This window comes from Pan troglodytes, chromosome 10 (assembly GCF_028858775.2).
Source record: "Pan troglodytes isolate AG18354 chromosome 10, NHGRI_mPanTro3-v2.0_pri, whole genome shotgun sequence".
NCBI lineage: Eukaryota > Metazoa > Chordata > Mammalia > Primates > Hominidae > Pan > Pan troglodytes.
Genome location: NC_072408.2, coordinates 101,862,567 through 101,888,580, shown reverse-complemented (window position 1 = coordinate 101,888,580; position 26,014 = coordinate 101,862,567). Strand labels below are relative to the sequence as shown.

General features: G+C 38.0%; 1 protein-coding gene across 7 annotated transcripts in view; it reads left to right on the top strand.

Annotated features, from left to right (window-relative positions):
• Positions 1-23,098, top strand: part of NR2C1 (nuclear receptor subfamily 2 group C member 1) — a 50,126-nt gene extending 27,028 nt beyond the window's left edge. Inside the window, exons 10-14 of one of the 7 annotated variants that reach the window (XM_009425976.5) lie at positions 4,362-4,483; positions 13,476-13,615; positions 16,451-16,573; positions 19,696-19,801; positions 22,589-23,098. In XM_009425976.5, coding sequence (XP_009424251.3) covers positions 4,362-4,483; positions 13,476-13,615; positions 16,451-16,573; positions 19,696-19,801; positions 22,589-22,763 — 666 coding nt within the window. In that variant the 3' untranslated portion in view covers positions 22,764-23,098. 7 annotated transcript variants of the gene reach the window in all.
• The last annotated feature ends 2,916 nt before the right edge of the window (positions 23,099-26,014 follow it).

The following is a 26,014-nucleotide window of genomic DNA, read 5'->3' as shown; positions in this document are numbered from 1 at the left end:
CATTTGGTGGATGAAGAAAGAGATGTAGAGATTTTTAGTGTCTTGTTCAAAGCAATCTTGGTAGTAAGGAGAAATAGTCTAATAATGAAACTTGAAGTTTGATTTTGAAAAATCAAGGGCAGTAGTAATATTTAAGATTTTTATTGGCCGGGTGTGGTGGCTCACACCTGTAATCCTAGCACTTTGGAAGGCCTATGCAGGCAGATCACCTGAGGTCAGGTGTTTTTTTAAAAACAGACGAGGTTTCATCATGTTGCCCATGCTAACTCATGAGCTCCAATGATCCGCCCACCTCGGCCTCCCAAAGTGCTGGGATTATAAGCGTGAGCCATCCCACCCGGCCATCCAGTGATTTTTTAAAAGCTATATCGGCTGGGCAGGGTGGCTCGCACCTGTAATGTCAGCACTTTGGGAGGCTGAGGTGGGTGGATCACGAGGTCAGGAGTTCAAGACCAGACTGACCAACATGGTGAAACCCCATCTCTACTAAAAATACAAAAAAAAAAAAAAAAATTAGCTGGGTGTGGTGGCGGGCACCTGTAATCCCAGCTACTCAGGAGGCTTAGGCAGAAGAATTGCTTGAACCCGGGAGGCGGAGGTTGCAGTGAGCCAAGATGGCACCACTGCACTGCAGCCTGGGCGACAGAACAAGACTGCATCTCACACACACAAAAAAAGCTATATCACGCAGGCTGATATAAGATTTCAATACAGAAACTGCTAGAAAGATAATTGTAGAAGCAACTAATAACTTCTAAAACAGATTGGTCAGGTTTAGTTCTTGTCAGTGCTCTTTAAAAATTCACTCAATATATTGAACTTTTCTAATTTGAAAAATGTGTATAATTCAATTTATAAACCTAAAGATCTACAGGCATTTTGGGGAAGCTCACTCTTTATATAGGAATAAATCTTTGTCTTTTCAGTCTCAAAGACTTGTGAAATGGACTATTGTTTCTTCAGCCAACATTAGCTTTCTGATTCAGAATACTAGAGTTTTATTGAGCATGTAGAACAGATTATGAAACATTTTCTCTCTTTATAAGTTAACATGGTGTAGTAATATTTTAAATAATGAGTCCCTTTAGTGTGTGTTGTAAACTATTTCCATTTTATGATTAAAGCAGCAGAAAGTTTTCAGAGTTACCACCACTGTTGTGTAAAGCAAAACCATTATATCCAGTGTCTACACATTACAAGTATTAATATTTTATTTAAATGCAATTTTAAACTATTTTGCAAGGGATTTTTTTTTTTTTTTTTGAGACAGAGTCTTGCTCTGTCTCCCAGGCTGGAGTACAGTGGCACAATCTTGGCTCACTGCAGCCTCCACCCCCTGGGTTCCAGCTATTCTTGGCACCTCAGCCTCCCGAGTAGCTGGGATTACAGGCGCACACCGCCATGCCCGGCTAATTTTTTGTATTTTTAGTAGAGACCTGGTTTTACCTCGTTGGCAGGCTGGTCTTGAACTCCTGACCTCAAGTGATCTGCCTGCCCTGGCCTCCCAGAGTGCTGGGATTACAGGCCTGAGCCACCACACCTTGCCTTACAAAGGACTTTTTTGTTGTTGTTTTGCATCTTACTTGCCCCTTCCCCCAAAACTAGTAATTTTTGGTAATTCCCTTAGTTTTTCAGGCTTTCTTTTTACTCACCTTGGGTAATTCTGAAAAGATATGATATATTTTGTTTTTTAAGATGTGGTCTTGCTCTGTCACCCAGGCTGGAGTTCAGTGGCACAATCCTGGCTCACTGCAACCTCTACGTTCTGGGCTAAAGGGATCCTTCTGCCTCCGTCTGCTAAGTAACTGGGATTATAGGTGCACACCACCATGTGCAGCTAATTTTTTTATTTTTAGAGATGAGGTCTTACTGTGTTTCCCAGGTTGGTCTCAAAATTCCTAGGTTCAAGCAGCTCTTCCACCTCAGCCTCCCGAGTTGCTGGGATACAGGTGTGAGCCATCACTCCTGGCTAAATTTTTAATTTTTTGTTTTGTGTGTGGGTTTTTGTTTTTGTTTTTTGTTTTTTTGTAGAAATGGGTCTTGTTATGTTGCCCAGGCTGGTCTTGAACTACTGGCTTCAAGCAATCCTCTCACCTTGGCCTCCCAAAGTGCTGGAATTACAGGCACGAGCCACTGCGCCCAGCCAAGAATTGTCTTAAATAATTGTATTTTAACTTACTGCTGTAGTAAACCTTTCTCAAACATTCTTAAATATGTAAAAAATTTTCTTCTCACTTACAGAATTTCAACTATTAATTGCCCTTTTGTTTTATTACTTGGTACCATTTATAAATAGGTAAACCATTCTTGGCTAATAATGAACAAAGGCAGGGTTTTTTTTTTTTACATTTTTATGTAACTTTTCTTTGTTTCAAACCTCAAGCCTTTTAGATAGAAGATACCTTTGAGAGGCCAGGTGCGGTATTTTAGATAGCAGATACCTTTGACAGGCCAGGTGCGGTGGCTCACGCCTGTCATCCCAGCACTTTAGGAGGCCCAGGCGGGCGGATCACCTGAGGTCAGGAGTTTGAGATGAGCCTGGCCAACGTGGTACAACCCCGTCTCTACTAAAAATACAAAAAAAATTAGCGGGGCCTGGTGGCACACGCCTGTAGTCCCAGCTACTGGGGAGGCTGAGGAAGGACATTCATTTGAACCTGGGCAGAGAGCTGAGATCACGCCACTGCACTCCAGCCTGGGTGACAGAGCGAGACCCCATCTCAAAAAAAAAAAAAGATACCTTTGAGAATCTGATGAAAGCTATAATAGTCATTCCCCAGAAAAATACATATGGACACATCTACCTACCCCACCCAGAGGTAGCCACTGTTAACTGTGTGGCGTGTTTCCTTCTGTACTTTTTAGGTATACATATATATGTACTCTTTAACATAAATTGGGTCATCTATTTAATACATACTGTTTTACAGTTTTTTCCACTTGGATGTCTGTGAGATTTTTTGTATACCATTACATCTCAGTTTATCTTTCCAATTTTAATGCCCACATATATTCTATAGCATGGATTATTCTTTTCTCTAGTGATAGAAATTTGGGTTGTTGCCAGCATTTAATTTCATTGTTAGATGTAGAGCTGCAATGGACATCCTTATACATGCTTTTTTTGTGCATGTATGCAAGTATTTTGCTGGAACAGAGATTTAGAAGTGGTATTACTGCATGTACTTACTTTAAAAATTTTGGTAGATGGTAGACTAATTGTTCTCCAGATTACCCCACCCTTGGTAGTGTGTACTTGGTTTTCTGTATCCTCACTATACTTGATACTATTGGTCATTTCAGTAATTACAAAGTAGAAAAAAGTTTCAACAGTGGTCAGACATTTTAAAGAACTGGATCAGCAATATAAACTGACCACTTACTAGTAGTATGTCCACAGGCATACCTGTAATTTTTAAAACATTTTTTTTTTATTTAGTGCCAGTTTGGGTTTTTTTGTTTTGTTTTGTTTTGAGATGGAGTCTCACTCTGTTGCCCAGGCTGGAGTGCAGTGGCTCAATCTTGGCTCACTGCAACCTCCACTTCCCGGGTTCAAGCAATTCCCCTGCCTCAGCCTCCCGGGTAGCTGGGACTGCTCACCACACACAGCTCAATTTTTTTTGGTATTTTAGTAAAGATGAGGTTTAACCATGTTGGCCAGGATGGTCTCGATCTCTCGACATCGTGATCCACCTGTCTCCACCTCCCAAAGTGCTGGGATTATAAGCACGAGCCACCACACCCGGCCTGCCAGTTTTTTTAAATAGGGAGGTTTCACACAGAATGTGCTCTTTGAAAAACTGAAAGAGCTGGCAGTGCTCAGCCCACAATTCCATATGTTTTCACTGCACTGAATTCAGTTCACAGCTGTGTCCTTTATCTGGGAATAAATATGCTCTTCCCAGTTGGTACCAGCAAGCCTGTTGGACTCCTTACTCTCCTGGCTTTGTAAGCATTTGAATTTGTTAACCCCCTTAGCCTAAATGAAAGAAACATTTAGCGGACAGAATTTCTCCTTAAACTGAATTTGTTGTATGCTATCATTAATGGAGAGAAGGAAGGAAAAGAAACATACTGTTAGACCAAGACAGGAAGTAACATAACCAGATAATATCATCATTGATATTTGTTGAGGTTCTGCTTGTCTGAATATTGATTGGCTTGTTAGAAACTATGGGCTACTTATTTATTCTAAGCCCTGTTAGCTGTAAATTCTAGTGACTTGGATTATTTCAAGATTAGCTTTTTTTGTGAATATATTAGCTCTCATTTGATGTGTTATGTTTAAACTTTTTCAAAGAAATGATAATTTAGAACTTTTCAGTCATAAGATAATTTACCTAAATCCCTGTTCATACTAGCTCACCATGCCTTCTCCTATGCCTGAGTACCTGAATGTGCACTACATTGGGGAGTCTGCCTCCAGACTGCTGTTCTTATCAATGCACTGGGCACTTTCGATTCCTTCTTTCCAGGCTCTAGGGTGAGTGTTTTGAAATCTTGAATATAAATGTGATTTTGTAGTGCAAATGTACATTAAACAAAACTTTTTATTTTGGGAAGATTTGCATTAAAGGAAAAAACAGCATAACATTATAGCTTTAAGTTGTGTCATTCATATGACAAATCATGGCAGCTAACTAGTATTTTCTCTGTATTTATGTGGAATAGTATCCATATTTTGTAGTTTGACTAAGTTAAGAATTTGGATGGAATATGATCAGTAGAATTGATAGACTATGGCTAGCATTTGTAACAGGCCTCATCTTTCATTGGCTCAAAGATAGAGAGACTGTAAGACTGCCCTAGGTTCTTGTTTCTCTCTCATCACTACTATTTCAGTGTTCATCCCAGGCATGTTACTAAAGAGCTGAATTTTGCCTACAGTGGTTATGTTAAAAGTAGAGATAATTGTTTTCCAATCATGTGGTTCAAAAAAAAAAAAGAAAATGTAAACCCCCATAGTACCACTACAATGACTTAGAGGGTTAGTCTTACCACTCAAGAGTACATCTGAGGTTGGGCATGGTAACTAACGCCTGTAATCCCAGCATTTTGGGAGGTCAGGGCAGGAGGATGGCTTGAGGCCAGGAGTTTAAGACCAGCCTGGGCAACAGAGTGAGACCCTGTCTCTACAAAAAGAAAAAAAATGTTTTAATTAGCTGGGCATGGTGATGCACACTAGTAGTTCCAGCTACTCTAGAGGCTAAGGGGGGCCAATCACTTTAGCCCAGAAGTTCGAGGCTGAAATAAGCCATGATCACATTGCTTACTGCACTCCAGCCTGGGACGGAGCTAGACCCTGTCTCTTAAAAAAGAGTGTATCTACATTCTGCTCTGAAGAAATCAGATGAGATAGAAAATGGCCTACTATGAGAAACTCAAGCTTTACTTAAAGTTTGCCAAATGTATTTAAATTGTTTTAAAATAACTGGTGTGTCTAAAGGCAAAACAATGGAAAAAGTTAAGCCCATAGTTAGAAAGTTTTTATTCAAAGTTAGAAAGTTTTTATTCAACTCCTAGGACCCTATTCACCAGTATGATTTTGTAAACAATTCAGTTTCACATCCTGTATACCTGTTCTTCCATTTGCCAAATGGGAATAATAATTGCCCACCTGTTATCCTCAAAGACTATTTTGAATATAACAAAGAAACATGTGAACATGATTGTAAAAGGCATACAGAGAATTGAATAAAGGCATATTTAACATTATAATTTGGTTTATTAATCAGCATTATACTATGCATTAAATCATGTGCTCAGATATTATAGTTACATAGACTAAAAGCCTGATTTAGGATGGTTAACCTTTAAAATGATTGTTAGTCCTTTTTTAACATTCAATTTTCAGAATTTCTCTAGTTTTCTGGGGTTTTTTTTGTTTATAAGAGATGAGTTCTTCCTCTGTCATTGAGACTGATCTGGAACTCCTGGGCTCAAGCAATCCTCCTATATGGATGCCTCCCATACAGGCGTGCACCACCTCGCCCAACGTCCAGTGTGTTTGTTTGTAGAAAAAAATACAATGTAAATTTGCATATTGGCAATTGATTTTTTTTAGTTAGTTGGGTTAGAGTCTTTTTTCTACTTTGTAATTACTGAAATGATCAATAGTATCAAATATAGTGAGGATACAGAAAACCAAGTACACACTACTGAGGGGTGGGGTAATCTGGAGAACAATTAGTCTATTATCAACCAAAATTTTTTTAAAAAGTACTTATACTGGAGCGCAGTAGCATGATCTCGGCTCACTGCAATTTCCACCTCTCAGTTTCAAGCAATTCTTATGCCTCAGCCTCCTGAGTAGCTGGGATTACAGGTGTGCACCACCAAGCCCAGCTAATTTTTGTATTTTTAGTAGAGATGGGATTTCGCCATGTTGGCCAGGCAGTTCTCAAACTCCTGGCCTCAAGTGATCTGCTCACTTCAGCCTCCCAAAGTGCTGGTGTTATAGGCGTGAGCCTCTGTGCCTAGCCAGCAATTGACTAATTTTAAAATATTAAGTGTAGTTCACTCATCTTGTAACTCACATTCATATGTCTAAAAAGTAACGTGGTGATATTTTTCATGATAGGCTATCAGTTATTATAATAAAACAACAAAAAGGAATTTTGGGGAGTGGTTTGAACTCCTTGAATTATTTACACCACCATTGATCTTAAGTACTTCTATTAAATTGAGTATAATTATCCAATGGAAATAACGCAGATGTTGAAGAAACCAAAAATAAGGCCTCAGGAGGTTTCTGTTTATAAAATAAGTCATTTTTATAGTGGTAGCCACATTTTCCTGTGATCTGTATTGAGAATCAGTTTCAATGTAACAACCACAAGATTCTTTGTAATTAGAATAACTTGATCTAGCAGTCAAGGCCATTATGTAAACTCTTATTTTTTATACCTATCTAGATGATTCATAGATCTTATTTATGTATTTACTTAATCATACGGATAAGGACAAAGTGCTCATGATGGAAAAATTCTATTATATGGAAATAAAAGCTATTCTAAAAGTAGAAACTGGCATTAGGTTCCTTTTTTTTTTTTTTTTTGAGATGGAGGCTCGCTCTGTCGCCCAGGCTGGAGTGCAGTGGCACGATCTCGGCTCAGTGCAAGCTCCGCCTCCCAGGTTCAGGCCATTCTCCTGCCTCAGCCTCCCAAGTAGCTGGGACTACAGGCACCTGCAACCACGCCCGGCTAATTTTTTTATTTTTAGTAGAGACGGGGTTTCATCGTGTTAGCCAGGCCGATCTTGATCTCCTCACCTCGTGATCCGCCCGCCTGGGCCTCCCAAAGTGCTGGGATTACAGGCGTGGGCCACTGCGCCCGGCGAAGATTGCATTTTTATCTAAAAATATAAAAGTTGGTGACAAAGTCCTAATTTTACAGAGAAAAACAGATAAGCAACATTAATCATTTTCTGAAATCAAGATTGTTTTGATCACTTTAATTGAAGGGAACAGTAACTTAAATAATTTTACTAAACAGTGCATGGTTAGTACCTTTGTATTTTACAAGGCTTCTGTATTTTACAGAGGTGTTGATTGTCAGTATACAGTTAATACTACTAATATTTTACAAGGCTTCTGTATTTTACAAAGGTACTGATTTTCTGTTTTAAGATTTGTAGTTTCAGTACTTAGAGTAATTCAGTTGTTGGTTTTAAGTTCTCCCTGCAAAATTTAGGTTAAGTGACTATATGAATAGTGGTAGATTCCATTGCGGGGTAGTGGAGAATACTTGTCATGATTTGCCTGGAGTAAGTATGGCAGCAGTCATCTCTACCTAGATTCTTAAAATATAACCAAAAGCTCCAGGCCACCACCGTTTACCACAGGAGACTTTATTTATTGAATAATGTAATCAATAGCCTTCCATTAAATGCTAAGCCAGACAGCTGAATCTTTTAAATTACCACTGAAGCATAATATAATGTTTCCTGTAACTTTGTAGTTTTGAAACCTGTAACTTTTTGGGTTCATTTTGACTATCACTGATACTTTTCCCTGAGGACTGGTGCCTTCAGTATTACCAGATATGAGGGGCTCAAAAGTTATATTCCTTTATGAAAATAAATAGTATAAACAATTATATAACCTCTAATTGTGAGTCCTATAATGAATGTTAACAATATAGGCCAGGTGTGGTGGCTCATGCCTGTAATCTCAGCACTTTGGGAGGCCAAAGCAGGCGGATCACTTGAGGCCAGGAGTTCAAGACCAGCCTGGCCAACATGGCAAAACCCTGTCTCTACTAAAAATTCAAAAATTAGCCAGGCATGGTGGCAGCCGCCTGTAATCCTAGCTACGCGGGAGGCTGAGGCAGGAGAATCACTTGAATCCAAGAGACGGAGGTTGTAGTGAGCTGAGATCATGCCACTGTATTCCAGCCTGGGTGACAGAGTGAGACTCTGCTTCAAAAAGAAAAAAAAGTAAACCCACAATATAGTATAGTAGTTAGAGAAAAATACCTGTACCTATTTGTAAAAGAAATTAACATATTTACTATTTTACAAGTTAATGCTTTTTTCAAAACTAGAGATGGAGGTCTCACTATGTTGTCCAGGCTGATCTTGAACTCCTTGCCTCAAGCCAGTCTCCCAGCCAAGCCTCCCAGAGTACTGGGATTACAGGCATGAGCCATCATATCCAGCCTTTTTTTTTTTTTTTTTTTAACCTCAACATTTGTGTTGCTTTTTAGATGCCTTAGTGATAACCTTAACTACAGTCTCTACTCAGCTCTTTTTGCTTCTTAAAGGAAAGATGTTTTGAACATATACTACAATAGTCATTTATTTTCCTAACAGGAAAAACTGGTAGCAAACATGCCCTTACCATCCCAAAATATTAACCTTAAATGGAGGAGTCTCTACTGAGAAATGTACTGACTTTAGCATTTCACTTGCTAAATTGTGTAATGAGGTTTAAAGGAGCATAAAGGTTCAAATTCTGTTTTTATACATCTGCTGGCTTTTGTGTCTTTGGACCACGTAACCTAAATGAGGCTCAGTGTCTGTAAATTGGGAGCAGAAACACTTCATTATGAACTACATCACATAGGTGAGATAATGAATGTAAATGTATCTAAGCCATTGCCTGCTGCAAAGTAGATAATAAAAGGTCATTCTTCTTCATTCTCTTAAAGACCATCTTTTTAGAGTAGCCTTGCTGTTTTTCTTTCCTAACATAATTGAACTTTAAAAAACATAGCTAGCTATACCATCAGGGTTTTTGGTTTGGGGTTTGGATAAATGTAAATAGATACCTTTCTGTAGTTGGTTTCTACAGTCCTTTTCCCTTTTCTTTTGGAAACACAATAATCTGGTAGGTTATTTCTCATCTGCCACTTGTGTCTTTTTTCCTTAGTAATAATTTTGGTATTCTTATCCTTTGCACTTATACTCCTTTTTTTCTGAGCTTCTCCAGCAATGCCAAGGTACTTTCTTACTACAAGATGCATAGCACAAGCCAGCTCTGATTTTTTTCCATTTATTTTTCCTTTCCTGTGTTTACTAGTAAACTACTTTGGTTAGCTGTTTCCTCCTTAAAACTTCAGAATCAGAGGTTAAAAGTGAAACTGAGTTTACTTTAACTTCCTTCATGTTAGCTTTTAATTTTTTTTAATGTTTAAAGTAATATTGAAGTATAGGATTATAAAGTAAAACCTCACTCACCAGAGGTAACTAACCCCACTGTTAACAGTTTGGTGTCCTACTAGAATGTTTCTGTGAGATACTTATTAGACAATTAAATACATACACATATTTACACATCCTATTCTTTGCCTTGCTTTTTACACTCATAGACTTCTTCCTATGTTAGTACATGTAAATTTACCCCATTTGTCCTCATGGCTTCTATTATAGTATTCCATTTTATGCACTTATTCATTCCTTATTAGTAGACATTTGGATTGTTGCCAGTTTTCTTTGTTATTATATCCAGTGCTACAATGTGCATTTTGTGGCATTGTGTATGTATTTTCGCCCACTTTTTTTAGTATGGTCATGTTAGTATAGGCATGTGTTGCCCATTTAATGATGGCTATGTAATCTGAGAAATGCATCATTAGGCAATTTTGTCATTGTGAACATCATAGAGTGTACTTACACAAACCTACTACACATCAAGGCTATATGCTACAGCCTAGTGCTCCTGGGCTACAAACCTAGGACAAACCTGTATAGCATGTTACTGTACTGAATACCATAGGCAGTTGTAACACAATAGTAAATGTTTGTGTATCTAAACATAGAGAAGTGTCCATAAAAATATGGTATTACAATCTTATGGGACCACCATTGTATATGTGGTACATTGTTGACTAAAACATTGTGCTACACATGACTGTACTTCTATAACATAGTTTCTTAGAGGTGAAATTGCTGGGTCTAAGAAGGTGCACATTTTAACTTTCGATGGGTACTACCAAACTGTTCTCTGAAAAGATGTTGATCCAGTTTATGTTCACGTCAGCAGTATATGAGAATGAATACTTATTTCCTCACCTCTTCCTCAATTCTGGATTTTATCCATCTTTAATGAAAATAGTATCCTTTATTTTTATCTCCTTTGATTTTGTTTAAGATTGATATTTTTAAGCATTTTCTATATGAATATTATAAAATACTGGTTTTCTTTGCATTTAAACTTTACTTTCAAATGACAGGCAGTTTCTTGTGGCCAGTGATCCTTCTTGGATACTGAATGGAAAAGAGATCAGCCTGAAGTTAAAATTTCACATTAATAATTCTCAGGAAAAAAAACTTGCTGTGACTGAGTTGACAGTATTAGCATTTGTTTCAAGTATGTTCGATTATTTAATAAAATGTAATGTCATAAGGCTGTGATTCCTAACGAATGATTTCTGTTAAACATACTGATTATCCTAATTTTAAAGCTTTATTAAGAAGAAAAATATATAAGTACCATTCATTAAGTTGGACATATTTCCTATCAGGACGTTCTTACCAACTTATATCTCTCCAGAGATTTAAGGAAAGAAATCTTATAGTTTCATCATCTTATTTATAATAAAGTCTGTAGGTTTGGTTTAAAGATTGTTTAATTGTAAAAGGGCCCACAGCTCTTTTCATCAAAGTTCTCACTTCTGCCTGTTCTGTACTCGCTAAGATCAGAAATCATTTGCAGAATTCTTTCTGTGTACCATGTACTGCATCGGTCTCTGAGATACAGAAATGCGCAAGGGAGTCTCTGCCTTCAGTGAGGATACATGTGTGCGTGACACTGAAGGGGGAATGATTATGTTGAGAGAGGAATAATGTTCCTTCTAGAAAGTGAACTCTGAGCTGTATTTTAAGGGATCAGTAGGTATTAGCCAGGAAAACAAGGCTACGAAAGGACCTTCCAAGACAATAGGATAGCATTTAGTAATTCACTCAACAATTTTTATTGAATATCTATTGTTTTATTGAATATGCTTGTTCTCACCTTAGCACATTTGCCCTTGTTCTCCCTGGGATACTATTCCCCTAGATCTGATTTTTGGTTTTTGTGTTTGTTTGTTTTAATTCTCTGCCATCTTTCTCCAGTCAAATGTCACCACCTCAGAAATGCCTTCTCTAACCACCTTACCTGAACCTTCCCATTTTCTAATATACATCCTTTATACTAATGTAGAATTTTCATTACCTAAAATTATGTATAATCATATATGTATATTTATATAAAATACTTGAAATTATATATTTGTTATTTCCCCTTTTTTTCATGAAGGCAAACTTAATCTCTTAATTGCTATTTCTCCAGTACCTGGCATATACTTTCTCTTTTTTATTTTTTTTTTGAGACAGGATCTTCCTGTGCCAGGTTAGAGGCTGGAGTGCAGTGTCTCTTCACAGATGCAATCACGGTGTGCTACCCCTTCAAACTCCTGGCCTCAAGCAATCCTCCCACCTCAACCCTCCTGAGTAGCTGGGACTACAGGCATGTGCCACAGCACCCAGTTAATTCTCTCTCTCTCTTTTTTTTTTTTTTTGAGACAGGGTGTCACTCTGTCACCCAAGCTGGAGTGCAGTGGTGTGATCACAGCTCACCGAAGCCTCAACTTCCCCAGGCTTAGGTGATCCTCCCACCTCAGCCTGCGAGGAGCTGAGACTATAGGTGTGCACCTCCACACCCAGCTAATTTTTGTATTTTTTGTAGGGATAGGGTTTCGCCATGTTGCTCAGGCTGGTCTGCAACTCCTGGGCTCAAGTGATGCGTCTGCCTCAGCCTCCCAAAGTGCTGGGATTACAGACGTGAGCTACTGCACCCAGCCCCAGCTGATTCTTACCTTTCACCTCTTAATAACTCTGAGCAAGATATAGGACATATAGTGTCTCTGCATTTTGTATCATTAGACAACCTGAGACCTGGGAAGTTTGCCTAATTTCAAATGGATAAATAGGTTTAAGTAGCTGGGACGGCAGGCACATGCCACTGTGCTCGGCTAATGTTTTCATTTTTTGTAGAGATGGGGGTCTTTTTTTGTTTTGTTTTTTGAGACGGAGTCTCGCTGTATCACCCAGGCTGGAGTGCAGTGGTGCGATCTCTGCTCACTGCAAGCTCTGCCTCCCGGGTTCACACCATTCTCCTGCCTCAGCCTCCTTGTGCTGCTGAGATCACTTACTTAGAAATTCAGGAGAGAACTTTTGACCTTTCTAATCTCTTGTTATTCATAGTAAAATCCTGGGTATCTCATTTATAGGGATACTAATATCTCCTCTGAAACATACAATGAACCATTTTTCTCCTAAAATTGGTTGCTTGCCTACTATAAAATAATTCTAGAGGCTGGGAGCAGTGGCTCACGCCTGTAATCCCAACACTTTGGGAGGCCAAGGCAGGCGGATCACCTGAGGTCAGGAGTTCAAGACCAGCCTGGTCAACACGGCAAAACCTTGTCTCTACTAAAAATACAAAAATTAGCCGCATGTGGTGGTGCATGCCTGTAATCCCAGCTACTGAGGAGGCTGAGGCAGGAGAATCGCTTTAACCCAGGAGGTGGAGGTTGCAGTGAGCAGAGATCACGCCATTGCACTCCAGCCTGGGCAACAGAGCAAGACTCTGTCTCAAAACAATAAAATAATTTGAATTGCTCTTTCTTTTAAAAGGTATTTACCTGTATTCAAAGCAAAAGTTTTTTTTAATATATGCTTTTGCTTTTAAGAACAATCTTTATTCCATTTCTATGAAATGTGAAGTTAAAGCCTCAACTTTTTTAGTTTGAATATTACTTGCAATTGTTCTTATAAACTGGCTGATTGATGAGCTAGCTACTATTTAAATGTCTAAGCATTCCTCATTTCTCATTTTGTTATCAGCTATACAAAACACAGACTTGCTCAAATCTTTCTAGAGTAATTTTAGTTTAGTAATATGCTGTTTTTAAGTATTTGGACTAGCTGTAAGGTTTATAAAACTTATTTTAATAATATCTGATTTGTGCTTTTATTACTGTTTTTAATAGGCAAGAAAACAGCATATCACTGGTGAAAGCTTACTGGAATGAACTTTTTACTCTTGGTCTTGCCCAGTGCTGGCAAGTGATGAATGTAGCAACTATATTAGCAACATTTGTCAATTGTCTTCACAATAGTCTTCAACAAGGTAAAAAGCACCTTCCTTACCTTTTCCAGGTTGTAGGAGGAGGCATGAGTTTCATTAAATGTTATGACTAAGGTTAGATATCTAATAATTATTATATTAGTGTTTTAGGTACCAATGCTCTTCTTACTTTAGATAATTTTTACAATTTTATAAATTTACTAATCCTCAAAATATTTTTTAAATAGAGTGTAACAAAATTGAAAACAGTATACTTAAGTCTGGCAGGCTATTTCTGACCAGGCCTTGTGAATTTTTGTGCAACTATCAAAGAATCCAGGGTGAGCTTATGTAGAGGTGGTCAAATATTTTAAAACATATACTACTCAGCAATTTTTAAATGACCTTTCTTTATTATAGCCCTTTGAATCCTAAGATAGGTTGATTTTGTATCAATTCATCAGAATGTATTCTCTCACCTAAATAGTTCTGAAGAGTCAGGAACAATCCTTTTTATTCTGTTTTTCCTTTCCTAGATGCCAAGGTAATTGCAGCCCTCATTCATTTCACAAGACGAGTAATCACTGATTTATAAATGCTTAACTATAGAATGGCTTATGACTACCCAAAACAGTGCCCCATCAACAAATGGGGAAAATTGCCTTTTGAGCTCAGGAATAATTTATAAATTGGGGACTACCTTCTAGTTCTTTAGCATATTCTATTTCTTATTGTTTTATATAATTTTTAAATCATTTGCTTCCTCCTTATATTTAACAGCAGAGGGGTAATCACCTTAAAATGTCATCAAAAATAGATCCACTAGAAGGCAGCATCACATTCCCATCTTACTTATGGACTCCTACCCCTGGTTCATGTCTTATATGCCTGTAATGGTTATAAAGCCTACCTTCAGGAAAGCTATGGTTGACTAATTACTAATGGATGGGTTTTAAACATGTCCCTCTACAATAAATTAAAATCTTTATTGTAAAACTTTATTCTGCTTCAGTTTTTTTCTTCTTAACAGTGTTTTTACTAAATATTTGTTTTTATTATAGTAGTCTTGGTAGTGAAACATGTAGATGGTTTTGCTCATTTTTTCCCAACCAATATAAGCTTAAATAAAATCCTATTACCAAAATTTGAGTCTTATGTACTTTTAGTTGTCTAGTGTTTCAGATGGTTATCTTTACATCCTATCTTCTCAAAGGTATATCTTGAAAGCAAACATTTCAGCCAGGTGGGGTGGTTCACACCTGTAATTCCAGCACTTTGGGAGGCTGAGGTGAGACTGCTTGAGCCTAGGAGTTCGAGACTAGCCTGGACAACATTGTGGTACCCCACCTCTACAGAAATTTTTTAAAAATTAGCTGGCCATGGTGGCACATGCCTATAGTCATAGTCCCAGCTACTTAGGAATCTGAGGCAGAGGATTACTTGAGCCCAGGAATTTGAGGTTGCAGTGAGCTATGATGGCACCACTACACCCTAGCTTGGACAACAGAGTGAGAACCATTTCTTTAAAAAAATAAAAAGGGTGGGGAGGGGGGTGTTGGGCGCGGTAGCTCACGCCTGTAATCCCAGCACTTTGAGATGCCTAGGCGGGTGGATCACGAGGTCAGGAGTTCAAGACCAGCCTGGCAAACATGGTGAAACTCCGTCTCTACTAAAAATACAAAAAAATTAGCCAGGCGTGGTGGCAAGCGCCTGTAATCCCAGCTACTCAGGAGGCTGAGGCAGAGAATTGCTTGAACCCAGGAAGCAGAGGTTGCAGTGAGCCGAGATCGTGCCACTGCACTCCAGCCTGGGCGACAGAGCGAGACTCCATCTCAAAAAAAAAAAAAAAAAAAAAAAAAAAGGAACCATTATGTTTAGAGTTTTCTTTTTTTGTTTGTTGTTGTTTTTTAACAAGCCAAGTGCCATAAACATCCAAATCCATTTTTTATATATAGTTTTTTCCCCAAAAGCAATTACCATGAGAAAATAATTCATTTTTTAAAAGTATTTTTACAACATCAAAAGAATTAAGATGAAATATAAACCTGGCTGGGCACAGTGGCTCACACTTTGGGAGGCTGAGGCAGGCAGATCACTTGAGGTCAGGGGTTCAAGACCAGCCTGGCCAACATGGTGAAACCCCATCTCCACTAAAATACAAAATTTAGCCATTCATGGTGGCGCTCACCTGTAGTCCCAACTACTCAGGAGGCTGAGGTGGGAGGATTGCTTGAACCCAGGAGGCAGAGTTGCAGTGAGTTGAGATCGCACCACTGCACTCCAGCCTTGGGCAACAGAGCGAGACCCTGTCTCAAGACAAATAAATATAAACCTTTCTACTTACGATTTTTATACAGATTATACTAACAGCTTGTTCTTGAATGAATAATATCTTAAGATTAGTTTTAGCTATAATTGCAGAAATACTTAATTTTAAACATTTCTACATTGGTTATACTCAAAGCTTGAAATTCATGAGAGGAAGGCCAGGCACAGTGGCTCACACCTGTAATCCCAAGACTTTGGGAGGCATAGGTGGGCTAATCACTTGAGCCCAGGAGTTCAAGAACAGCCTGGGCAACATAGTGAAACCCCATCCTACAAAAAATACAAAAATTAGCTGGGTGCGGTGGCATGCGCCTCTAGTCCCAGCTACTTGGGAGGCTGAGGCGGGAGAACTGCTTGAGTCCAGGAGGCAGAGGTTGCAGTGAGCCAAGATCACTGCACTGCACTGCCACCTGGGCGACAGGAGTAAAACCCTGTCTCAAAAAAAATTTAAGAATTAAAAAATTTTTCAAAATTCCTGAGAGGGAAATATATTGGATGAAAGTAGTTGTTCATTTTAGACAAACACTAGAAGCATTTGTTTATTTTTAATTAAAGATAAAATGTCAACAGAAAGAAGAAAATTATTGATGGAGCACATCTTCAAACTACAGGAGTTTTGTAACAGCATGGTTAAACTCTGCATTGATGGATACGAATATGCCTACCTGAAGGCAATAGTACTCTTCAGTCCAGGTATATAAACATTTACTTTTTATTCAAAATAAAATGTTTCACGATGTGGAGAAATAGAAGCCCTCATATGTTGCAAGTGGGGATGTAAAATGGTGCAGTTACCTTGGAAAAGAGTTCAGTAGTTCTTCAAAAGGTTAAACATGGAGTTATCATATGACTCAGCAGCTTCACTCTTGTCAGCCCAAGAGAAATGAAAAATATACATCTATGCAAGAATGTGTATATAAATAGTCATAGCAGCATTATTTATAATAGTCAAAAAGTGGAGACAACCCAAATGTCGGTCAACAGATGAAGAAATAAATTTAATATATACATACGATGGAATATCATTCAGCCATAAAAGGAAGGAAATTCTAACACATAATACTGCAACACAGATGAACCTTTAAAAGTTCTGCTAAATGAAAGAAGCCAGTCATATTGTTTGATTTCATTTATATAAAATACGCAAAATAGGTAAACCTGTATAGACATAAAATAGATAAGTGGTTGCCAGGGACTAAGGAGAAGGAAGAAATGGGAAGTGACTGCTAATGGGTAGAGTGTTTTTTTTGGAGTGACAAAAATTTCCAAAATTAGATTGTAGTGATAGTTGTACAACTGTCAGTATATTCATACTAAAAACTATTGAATTGTATACTTTTTTTTCTTAGACTGAGTCTCACTCTGTCGCCCAGGCTGGAGTGTAGTGGTGCAATTTCAGTTCACTGCAACCTCCGCCTCCTGTGTTCAAACGATTCTCCTGCCTCAGCCTCCCCAGTAGCTGGGATTACAGGCATGTACCACCACACCCAGTTCATTTTTGTATTTTTAGTAGAGACGAGTTTCACTATGTTGGCCATGCTGGTGTTGAACTCCTGACCTAAGGTGATCTACCCGCCTCGGCCTCCCAAAGTGCTGGGATTACAGGAGTGAACCACCCGCCTGGCCTGAATTGTATACTTTAAATTGGTGAATTTTAAGGATGTTAGACATTTATATGGGTATGAAAAGGGAGGTTGAGAAGTCAGTGAAATAATATGATAGACCTTGGCAGGGTGCAGTAGCTCATGCCTGTAATCCTCACATTTTGGGAGGCCAAGATGGGAGGACTGGTCAGGAGTTTGAGACCAGCCTGGGCAACATAATGATACCTCTTCTCTACAAAAATCAAAACAGAAAAAATTAGCTGGATGTGCTGGTGTGCACCTGTAGTTTCAGCTACTTGGGAGGCTTAGGTGGGAGGATCACTTCAGCCTGAGAATTTGAGGCTGCAGTGAGCTCTGATCACGCCGCTGCATTCTAGCCTGGGTGACAGAGGGAGACCCTGTCTCAAAAATAAATGAAAATGTAAAAAATGTTATAGACCTTTATTTCTGTTGTCACGTCAACATTTGAATTCTTAGGTGTATTTTTTTAGGCATTACTAAATGGCAGAATGAGAGATGACTATTGCTATGTTGATGGGCTAGATTTCCAAACATCTTATATGAGTTACCAACAAATAAAAAAAACTGGTTTCTTGTTTTCCTGCCAGTTTACAGTTTTCACAGATGGTAAAATGACGGTAAGCTCTCAGTGATCAATTTCTGAATAAGAGAAATTGACTGTTCTCTTAGGTTCTGTATTTTTCATTCTGATATGTTTCTGTTCTTGTGCATCATAATAAAATTGTCTGAGGAAACCTGCTTCTTTCTATCAGTAATACCAGTAAGAACATGAAAGCTTGTACTATTTCTTCTAATGTTTCTTATGAGTTAGTAACGTATGTCTCTATTCTTAGCACAATTTGTCACCTTTATTTTCCTTAGGTGAAAATTGAAGGAACATAGATTTGAAGTTTAAATTCTAATGTAATTTTATTTTACTAAGTATTTTTAGGTTTTTCCATTTAGTACTTTTTAAAATTTTCATCCATGAGAACAGAGCTTTCCATATTCAACATTTCTTAAGCTATGCATAATTTTTATGAAGTTCTTTTAATATTTCTGTTTTTGTGTAATGTTATAGTGACCATTGAAATGCTTATATAGATTTTTTCATATTTCTTATTTTTCTGATAGAGATGATATTTGTGGTTTCATAATTTCTTATATACCTTTTTACCTAAAAATAGAATTTTTGACTTAGAAAAATATGGCACAGATATAATCTGCAAATATTTCATGGATTTAAAATGCCTTTTTTTTTTTTTTTTTGAGACGGAGTCTCACTCTGTTGCCCAGGCTGGAGTGCAGTAGCACCATCTCGGCTCACCACAACCTCTGCCTCCTGGTTTCAAGCGATTCTCCTGCCTCAGCCTCCCAAGTAGCTGGGATTACAGGTGCCTGCCACCACACCCAGCTAATTTTTTGTATTTTTAGTAGAGACGGGGTTTCACCATGTTGGCCAGGCTGGTCTTGAACCCCTGACCTTGTGATCCCCTCACCTCGGCCTCCTAAAGTGCTGGGACTACAGGCATGAGCCACCACACCCAGCCTTAAGATCTCTTTTTAAGCTGAGCCATTTACCTTTTGCTCCTATTAAAGGCAAAGTTATCAAATGCCTTCTTACTACTTTTGGAATGGAGAGAAAGCTGTTTATTTTGGTAACACCCACTTATTTTTTATTAGTTAGCATATGTATACGAGATAAAAAATAATTTTAAATATGTAAAATATAGTGCTTGGTATATAGTAGGTGGCCTCAATCAATATTTGTGGAATGAATGAGCCACACTTTCTTTTTTTTTTTTTTTAAGACAGAGTTTCGCTCTTGTTGCCCAGGCTGGAGTGCAATGGCGCTGTCTCGGCTCACTGCAACCTCTGCCTCCCAGGTTTAAGTGATTCTCCTGCCTCAGCCTCCTGAGTAGCTTGGATTACAGGCATGCACCACCATGCCTGGCTAATTTTGTATTTTTAGTAGAGATGGGGCTTCTCCATGTTGGTCAGGCTGGTCTTGAACTCCTGGCCTCAGATGATTCACCCTCCTCAGCCTCCCAAAGTGCTAGGATTAGAGGCGTGAGCCACCATGCCCGGCCTGAGCCACACATTTTATGATGGGGCTTCTGTTTTGACTATTCTTTCTGTCTCTTTTCATATCCACTCTGTCTTAAATGAACATTCAGAACTAGGGTACCAATGTTTTCTTTAATGTTTCAGATCATCCAGGCCTAGAAAACATGGAACAGATAGAGAAATTTCAGGAAAAGGCTTATGTGGAATTCCAAGATTATATAACCAAAACATATCCAGATGACACCTACAGGTATCTAGAGTTAAATTCTATATAATTAAAATAATTGAAAAACCTTTTGTGGATCTGTTATCTCATTATTTCTACTCTCACAATAATTAAATGTTTTAGGTAACCTTAACTTTGAAATACTAATGCTATAAAAAGCAGTATTGCATTGTTGCAAGTACGTTACATAAAATATTTCATCCAGTTCTGACATTTTTTATAAAAGGAGACTTCAGCACAGAGAGGTTAACTTTGCTTAAGGTCACACAGTAAATGATAGCACCTGACTGTGACCCAAGTAGTCTGACTCTAAAATCCAAACTCTTTTTCTTTGGATAAAATAATGAATTTTGTTAGCAAAAGGAGGATAAAAAATAATCAAGAGACCAGCCTGGACAACATGGTGAAACCCTGTTTCTACAAAAAAATACAAAAATTAGCCCGGCATGGTGGCGCATGCCTGAAGTCCCAGCTACTCAGAAAGCTGAGGTGAGACTGCAGTGAGCTGTGATCATACTCCTACGCTCCAATCTGGGTGACAGAGTGAGACCCTGTCTAAAAAATATTAAAAAATAAAAACAAATACCATTAGATTGTTTTATAATTAATTTTGAAACATGGTTTATGAAATTCACTCCAAGCTATTTCTCACCAATATTCTTTGAGAAAAATTCTTTTTTTTATAAGAGCCACTTTCTTTAAAGAGGGATATTATAGCCGAGGGGTTAATCACCTGGTTATAGAGCCAGAGTACCTGGATTTGAATTCTGACTCCTGCACTTGCTAGCTTCATAACCTTGGGCATGTTTCCTCACCTATAAATGGAGATAATACTAATACCCACTTTTTACAATTATTTTAAGGATTAAATCAGTTAATATATGTACAGTGCTTAGGACTGTGCCTATCATATAGTAAGGGCTATATAAGTGTGTTTGCTTATAATAAATAAAACATTTTATTAGTTTGGCATACTTCAAACTAGTAAAATAACATTTTTACATATAATAATTTTTTACATATATTAAATAATGTAGATTTATAAGCCAGTCTCATCTCAAATATCAGCCTTACTTTAACTCGTTTTCCTATTCTGCTTTCTACCAGTTCTGTAAAAGCTGAGTAATTTGATGTGGATGCTGAGTAATTTGAGGAGTAGAGCACACAGCTCCAGGAAGATAATCCTGGGGGCTGCTGGTCTAATTTGGTCTGAGGTGTTAAGAGTGCAAGGCGTTAGGACAGAAGGATAAACCCACCACAGTCTTTTTGAAAAGGTGGTTTTGTTGTGGTTGTTTTTCAGCATCTTTAAGTTTTAAAAGTTACTCTATGCCTCATTATAGAAATAAATACAGTATTTAAATTTTTTTCCTTTGTGACTGCAACTTTCTCAGTTTTTTACATTGTTGGTTACTTAAAAATAATACATTATCCTTGGATAGTAGTTTTCAACTTATAAGGCACTTTGACACAAGATAGGGTCTTACCCTAAGAAACCTCACTACCTGGCACAGAAATTGGCAGGGATCATTTCATTCATCCTCACAACAGCACTGTGAGAGACAGTAAGTGGCAAGCACACATTTATATAAGTAGTGGGCAGTTCAATCAAGATTTGAACCCAGCGGTCTTGATTCCACATTCTGTGCTTTTCCCAGTAATAGCAACTATTGCCTACTTCCAGTAGTTTTTTGCAGAGCAAAACCAAGAAAATGTCTTACGTCCTGATAACACAAAACATTGCCATTTTTAAAACCTGAAATGAGTTGCTAAGTCATTCTTTTTCTTTTTCTTTTCTTTTTTTTGAGATAGAATATTGGTCTGTCACCCAGGCTGGAGTGCAGTGGCATGATCTCGGCTCACTGCAACCTCTGCCTCCTAGGTTCAAGCAATTCTCATGATTCTCTTGCCTCAGCCTCCCAAGTGGCTGGGGTTATAGGCACGTGCCACCATGCCTGGCTAATTATTTTTTGTATTTTTAGTAGAGACAAGGTTTCACCATGTTGGCCAGGCTGGTCATGCCCGGCTGATTTTATTTTATTTTATTTTATTTTATTATTATTTTTTTTTTAGTAGAGATGAGGTTTTACCATGTTGGCCAGGCTGGTCTCAAACTCCTGACCTCAAGTGATCTGCCCACCTCAGCCTCCTAGAGGTGAGCCACTGGCACCCAGCCGCCATTCTTAAATGTATAACTTGGCCCGGCACAATGGCTCACGCTTATAATCTCAGTACTTTGGGAAGCCAAGGCAGGAGGATTGCTTGAGCCCAAGAGTGTGAGACCAGCCTGGGTAATATAGTGACACCCTGTCTCTACAAAAAAAAAAAAACACACACACACACACAATTAGCCAGGTATAGTGGCACACTCCTGTAGCCACAGCTACTTGGGAGGCTGAGGCGGGAAGGATCACTTGAATCCAAGGAATTGAGGCTGCAGTGAGCTCACACCACTGCACTCCAGTTTGGGCAGCAGAGCGAGGCCCTCTCTCAAAAAAAAAAAAAAAAAAAAAAAAATTGTATAACTTGATGCATGGTTTAACGACTCAGTTCCACAGTCCTTACAGCCAAGTGGAGGCAGTACAGTGTAGCATTAAGAGCAGGGCTTTCCCCTGTGGAGTCTGTCAGACTGCATTAATAGCCAGGTAATTGCCATATGTTCTAAGGCTTGAGAATACTAAAGTTTTGATTTTAACTTTTGAAAATGCTATCTTTATTAAATTAGGCCACATGCAGAAATTACTCATATTTTTCTACTAAATTTCTTTCTGGTTTACAACCTTGTTCCTCTCCCTTTTTTCTTTCTTTTTTTAGGTTATCCAGACTACTACTCAGATTGCCAGCTTTAAGACTGATGAATGCTACCATCACTGAAGAATTGTTTTTCAAAGGTCTCATTGGCAATATACGAATTGACAGTGTTATCCCACATATTTTGAAAATGGAGCCTGCAGATTATAACTCTCAAATAATTGGTCACAGCATTTGAAAACGGCGACTGCAGTGGTATAAACTTAACTGTTCTTTGCCAGAACACAAGACACCAAATTGAACTCACTGCTTTTGAGGCATCTGGAAATTTTTACTTTAAAAAGTAACCAGAATCCAAGGTATTTTTATTTTAGCTTCCTTAAGAATTTTTGAAGTGACTGGGCAGGCAGCAGAAATTAAATGAATTTTTCTTCCTGATTCCTTTAAATGAATATGAAACACTACAAATTTATTCTTGGTGAAGATGATACCTGAAGCTGTCACCTCTTGATTATCTAAACTAAGTGCTCATTCTATTTTATAAAACAAATAAATTAGTCTCTTTTTTCTGAATTGTGTTCTAGTCATATTTAACTTCATTATGAACTAGTAAAAATACTTAATGGTCAGAAATCCCTAAGGAGTTAGTTCCTTGCATTTTACTCTGCCATAATAATTTTTGTTTAATTACCATATCAAAATAAGATTATTTTATGCTTACTGGTATAATGACAGTATTAGAACTATAGGAAATAATTGAATATATATTTTTTGTCTTCTGTAAATATCATGGTGTCCCTTAGCATATACCACTCTCATTGCTGGCAGTGAGACAGGCCATTCATGATCTTAAGAGTTGACATTTTTAATGTATATTATTAGTTACAAGCACTTTATATAAAAGAAAATTGTTTTTGAGAATAAGCTAGTGTTGATATTTTAATATTTTTAGCTTACTGCTCGTGTTTTTGTTTTTGTTTTCGTTTATAGAGGTGGGTTTCACTATGTTGCCCAGGCTGGTCTCAAACTCCTGGGCTCAAGTGATCCTGCCTCAGCCTCCCAAAGTACTGGGATTACAGGCGCGCGTCGCCATGCCTGGCCTACTGCTGTCTTTGAAAATAACAGAGACTAGCCAGTTGTAGTGGCTCATGCCTATAATCCCAGCACTTTGGGAGGCTGAGGCAGGCAGATTGCTTGAGCTCAGGAGTTCGAGACCAGCCTGGGCAATATAGCAAGACCTCGTCTCTGTAAAAAGAAAGAAAGTAATAAAGACTAATTGAGCCCAAAGTGTTTCACTATTTCAAAAAAGATATTTAAATTGTTGCTCTTTCATTCCATAAAAAGGATCTGATCTCTCTCCCACTTTTCTGACCTGAGTTAGAGCTTCCCAAACCTGTCATGTATGGGTTTTAGCCAATTTCTTTTAGATCACTAAAAAAACTCACCCAATATGTCAAATAATGGATTTATCATAGCCAGTACATGTTCTCAAGGCAAGTTTAAACATTATTTTGAAGCTATTGATAATTTTTTAAAATAAAGAAATATTCACTGATTTTTTTCACTGTAAAGCACGGGAGGGCTGCTTTAACAACAGTATAAGAATCAGCCTGAAGCCTTGTTACTGCTACAACAAATTCATTTTAGACTCCTCGGATGTCTTCCACAGTAATTTATTCTTTTAGCAAACCTGATACTGATAACTGTTTCTTTGCTTTGATTTCTTGATGAATTATTTTGGTATGTTTGTTGATTTTTAAAGCAAACACGGATAATGCACTCAGTACATTTTTTGTAAAGATTTTTGCAATAGAAGAAAAGCTGAAGTTTTTGTGGGGATGTGGATTTTATTGCTTACTACCTTATAGTAATCAAAAGTTTGAAAATATGAACTTACAGTCTTTACCAGTTTACTAAGGGAAACTTTTTTCCCTATTTAAAACATGATCTTAGTCAACAATTTTATTTATAATTATCAGCTAAAGAAATTACATTTAGTATAATACTCAAATGGAAAAATCAATAGTTTATACCTTTATAAATATAGTTTAGTAAGCCAAGGAATCAGGGAAATAATCCTTTAAAATAATGTACTAATAGTTAAGATGTTTCAGGTGTTTTTTCTGATTAAATTTGCTACTATATTTGGAAGACTTTTTAAAACTATATTAAAATGTGACTTGCATTACAAATTTCTGTGTCTTACCAATATATTTGTAAATATATTATTCATTTTCCTTTTCAGTGATTGCTTATCCTTCGTTTGTTCCATTGTGCTTTCATCTATAGCAAGTATAGATCTGCTATATTAAGAAAGCTCTAATAAGAATCGCCACTGATGTAATAGGTGACTCTTAGGTGGGGTGATTTTAATTAAAGTACTTCCAGGAAGAGAAAAACATGGAAACATTTCTATGTCCTGTATTTTAGGATTATTTACAATTCAATTTGAAGACTCCCAGCTAAATACTGCAGATTAGCTTTTGTTTTCTTTCCTGAAATCTCAGTAAAATGTCCATAAAATATAACTACACGAGGACAAATGGAACAGGAGAGAAGAAATCAAAGGATAGAGTAAAGTAAATTTTTGGAAAACAAAATGCAGGTAGAGAAAGAATGACTGATTTAGTAGAACCAGAACTGAAGAAGCTTTAACTGAGTGACTGCAAAAGGCAATGCAATGAGAAAGAAGCCATACCAAACAAGATACTCAGTACCCTGAAGGAAACAGTGCTCAGAAGAAGAGATGATGCTTGAGACATAAAAAAAATAGATTGGTGGCAAGTCTGGATACAGAATAATTAGACTGTCTTTCCCCAGCCCTACTTAAGTTGGGTGGAGGCCAGGCACGGTGGCTCATGCCTGTAGACCCAGCACTTTGGGAGGCTGAGCGAGGCAGATTGCTTGAGTCCAGGAATTCGAGACTACCCTGTGTAATGTAGTGAAACCTCATCTCTACAAAAAAAAAAAAAAAATTAGCCAGGTGTGGTAGTGTGCACCTGTAATCCCAACTACTTAGGAAGCTGAGGTGGGAGGATGGCTTGAGCCCAGGAGACCAAGGTTGCGGTGAGCTAAAATCATGCCACTGCACTCTATCCTGGGCAACAGAGCCAGATCCTGTCTCAGAAAAAAAAAAAAAAAAAAGGTGGCCACTTTCTCTCCTCCCTTTTCAAGCAGGAGGAGGCCAGAGATAATTCTTCTGAGAAACTGAACTGGAAGAGCATAGGATTTAACAGGATACCAGGGATAACAAAAGGTGTGAATAAGATACAGGGTTGAAAATGTGGAGGAAGTGAAAATCCACATCTGGAGGCCGGGAGCGTTGGCTCATGCCTGTAATCCCAGCACTTTGGGAGGCCAAGGTGGGTGGATCACGAGGTCACGAGTTCAAGACCAGCCTGACCAACATGGTGAAACCCCATCTCTACTAAAAATACAAAAACTAGCCAGGCATGGTGGCACACGCCTGTAATCCCAGCTACTCAGGAG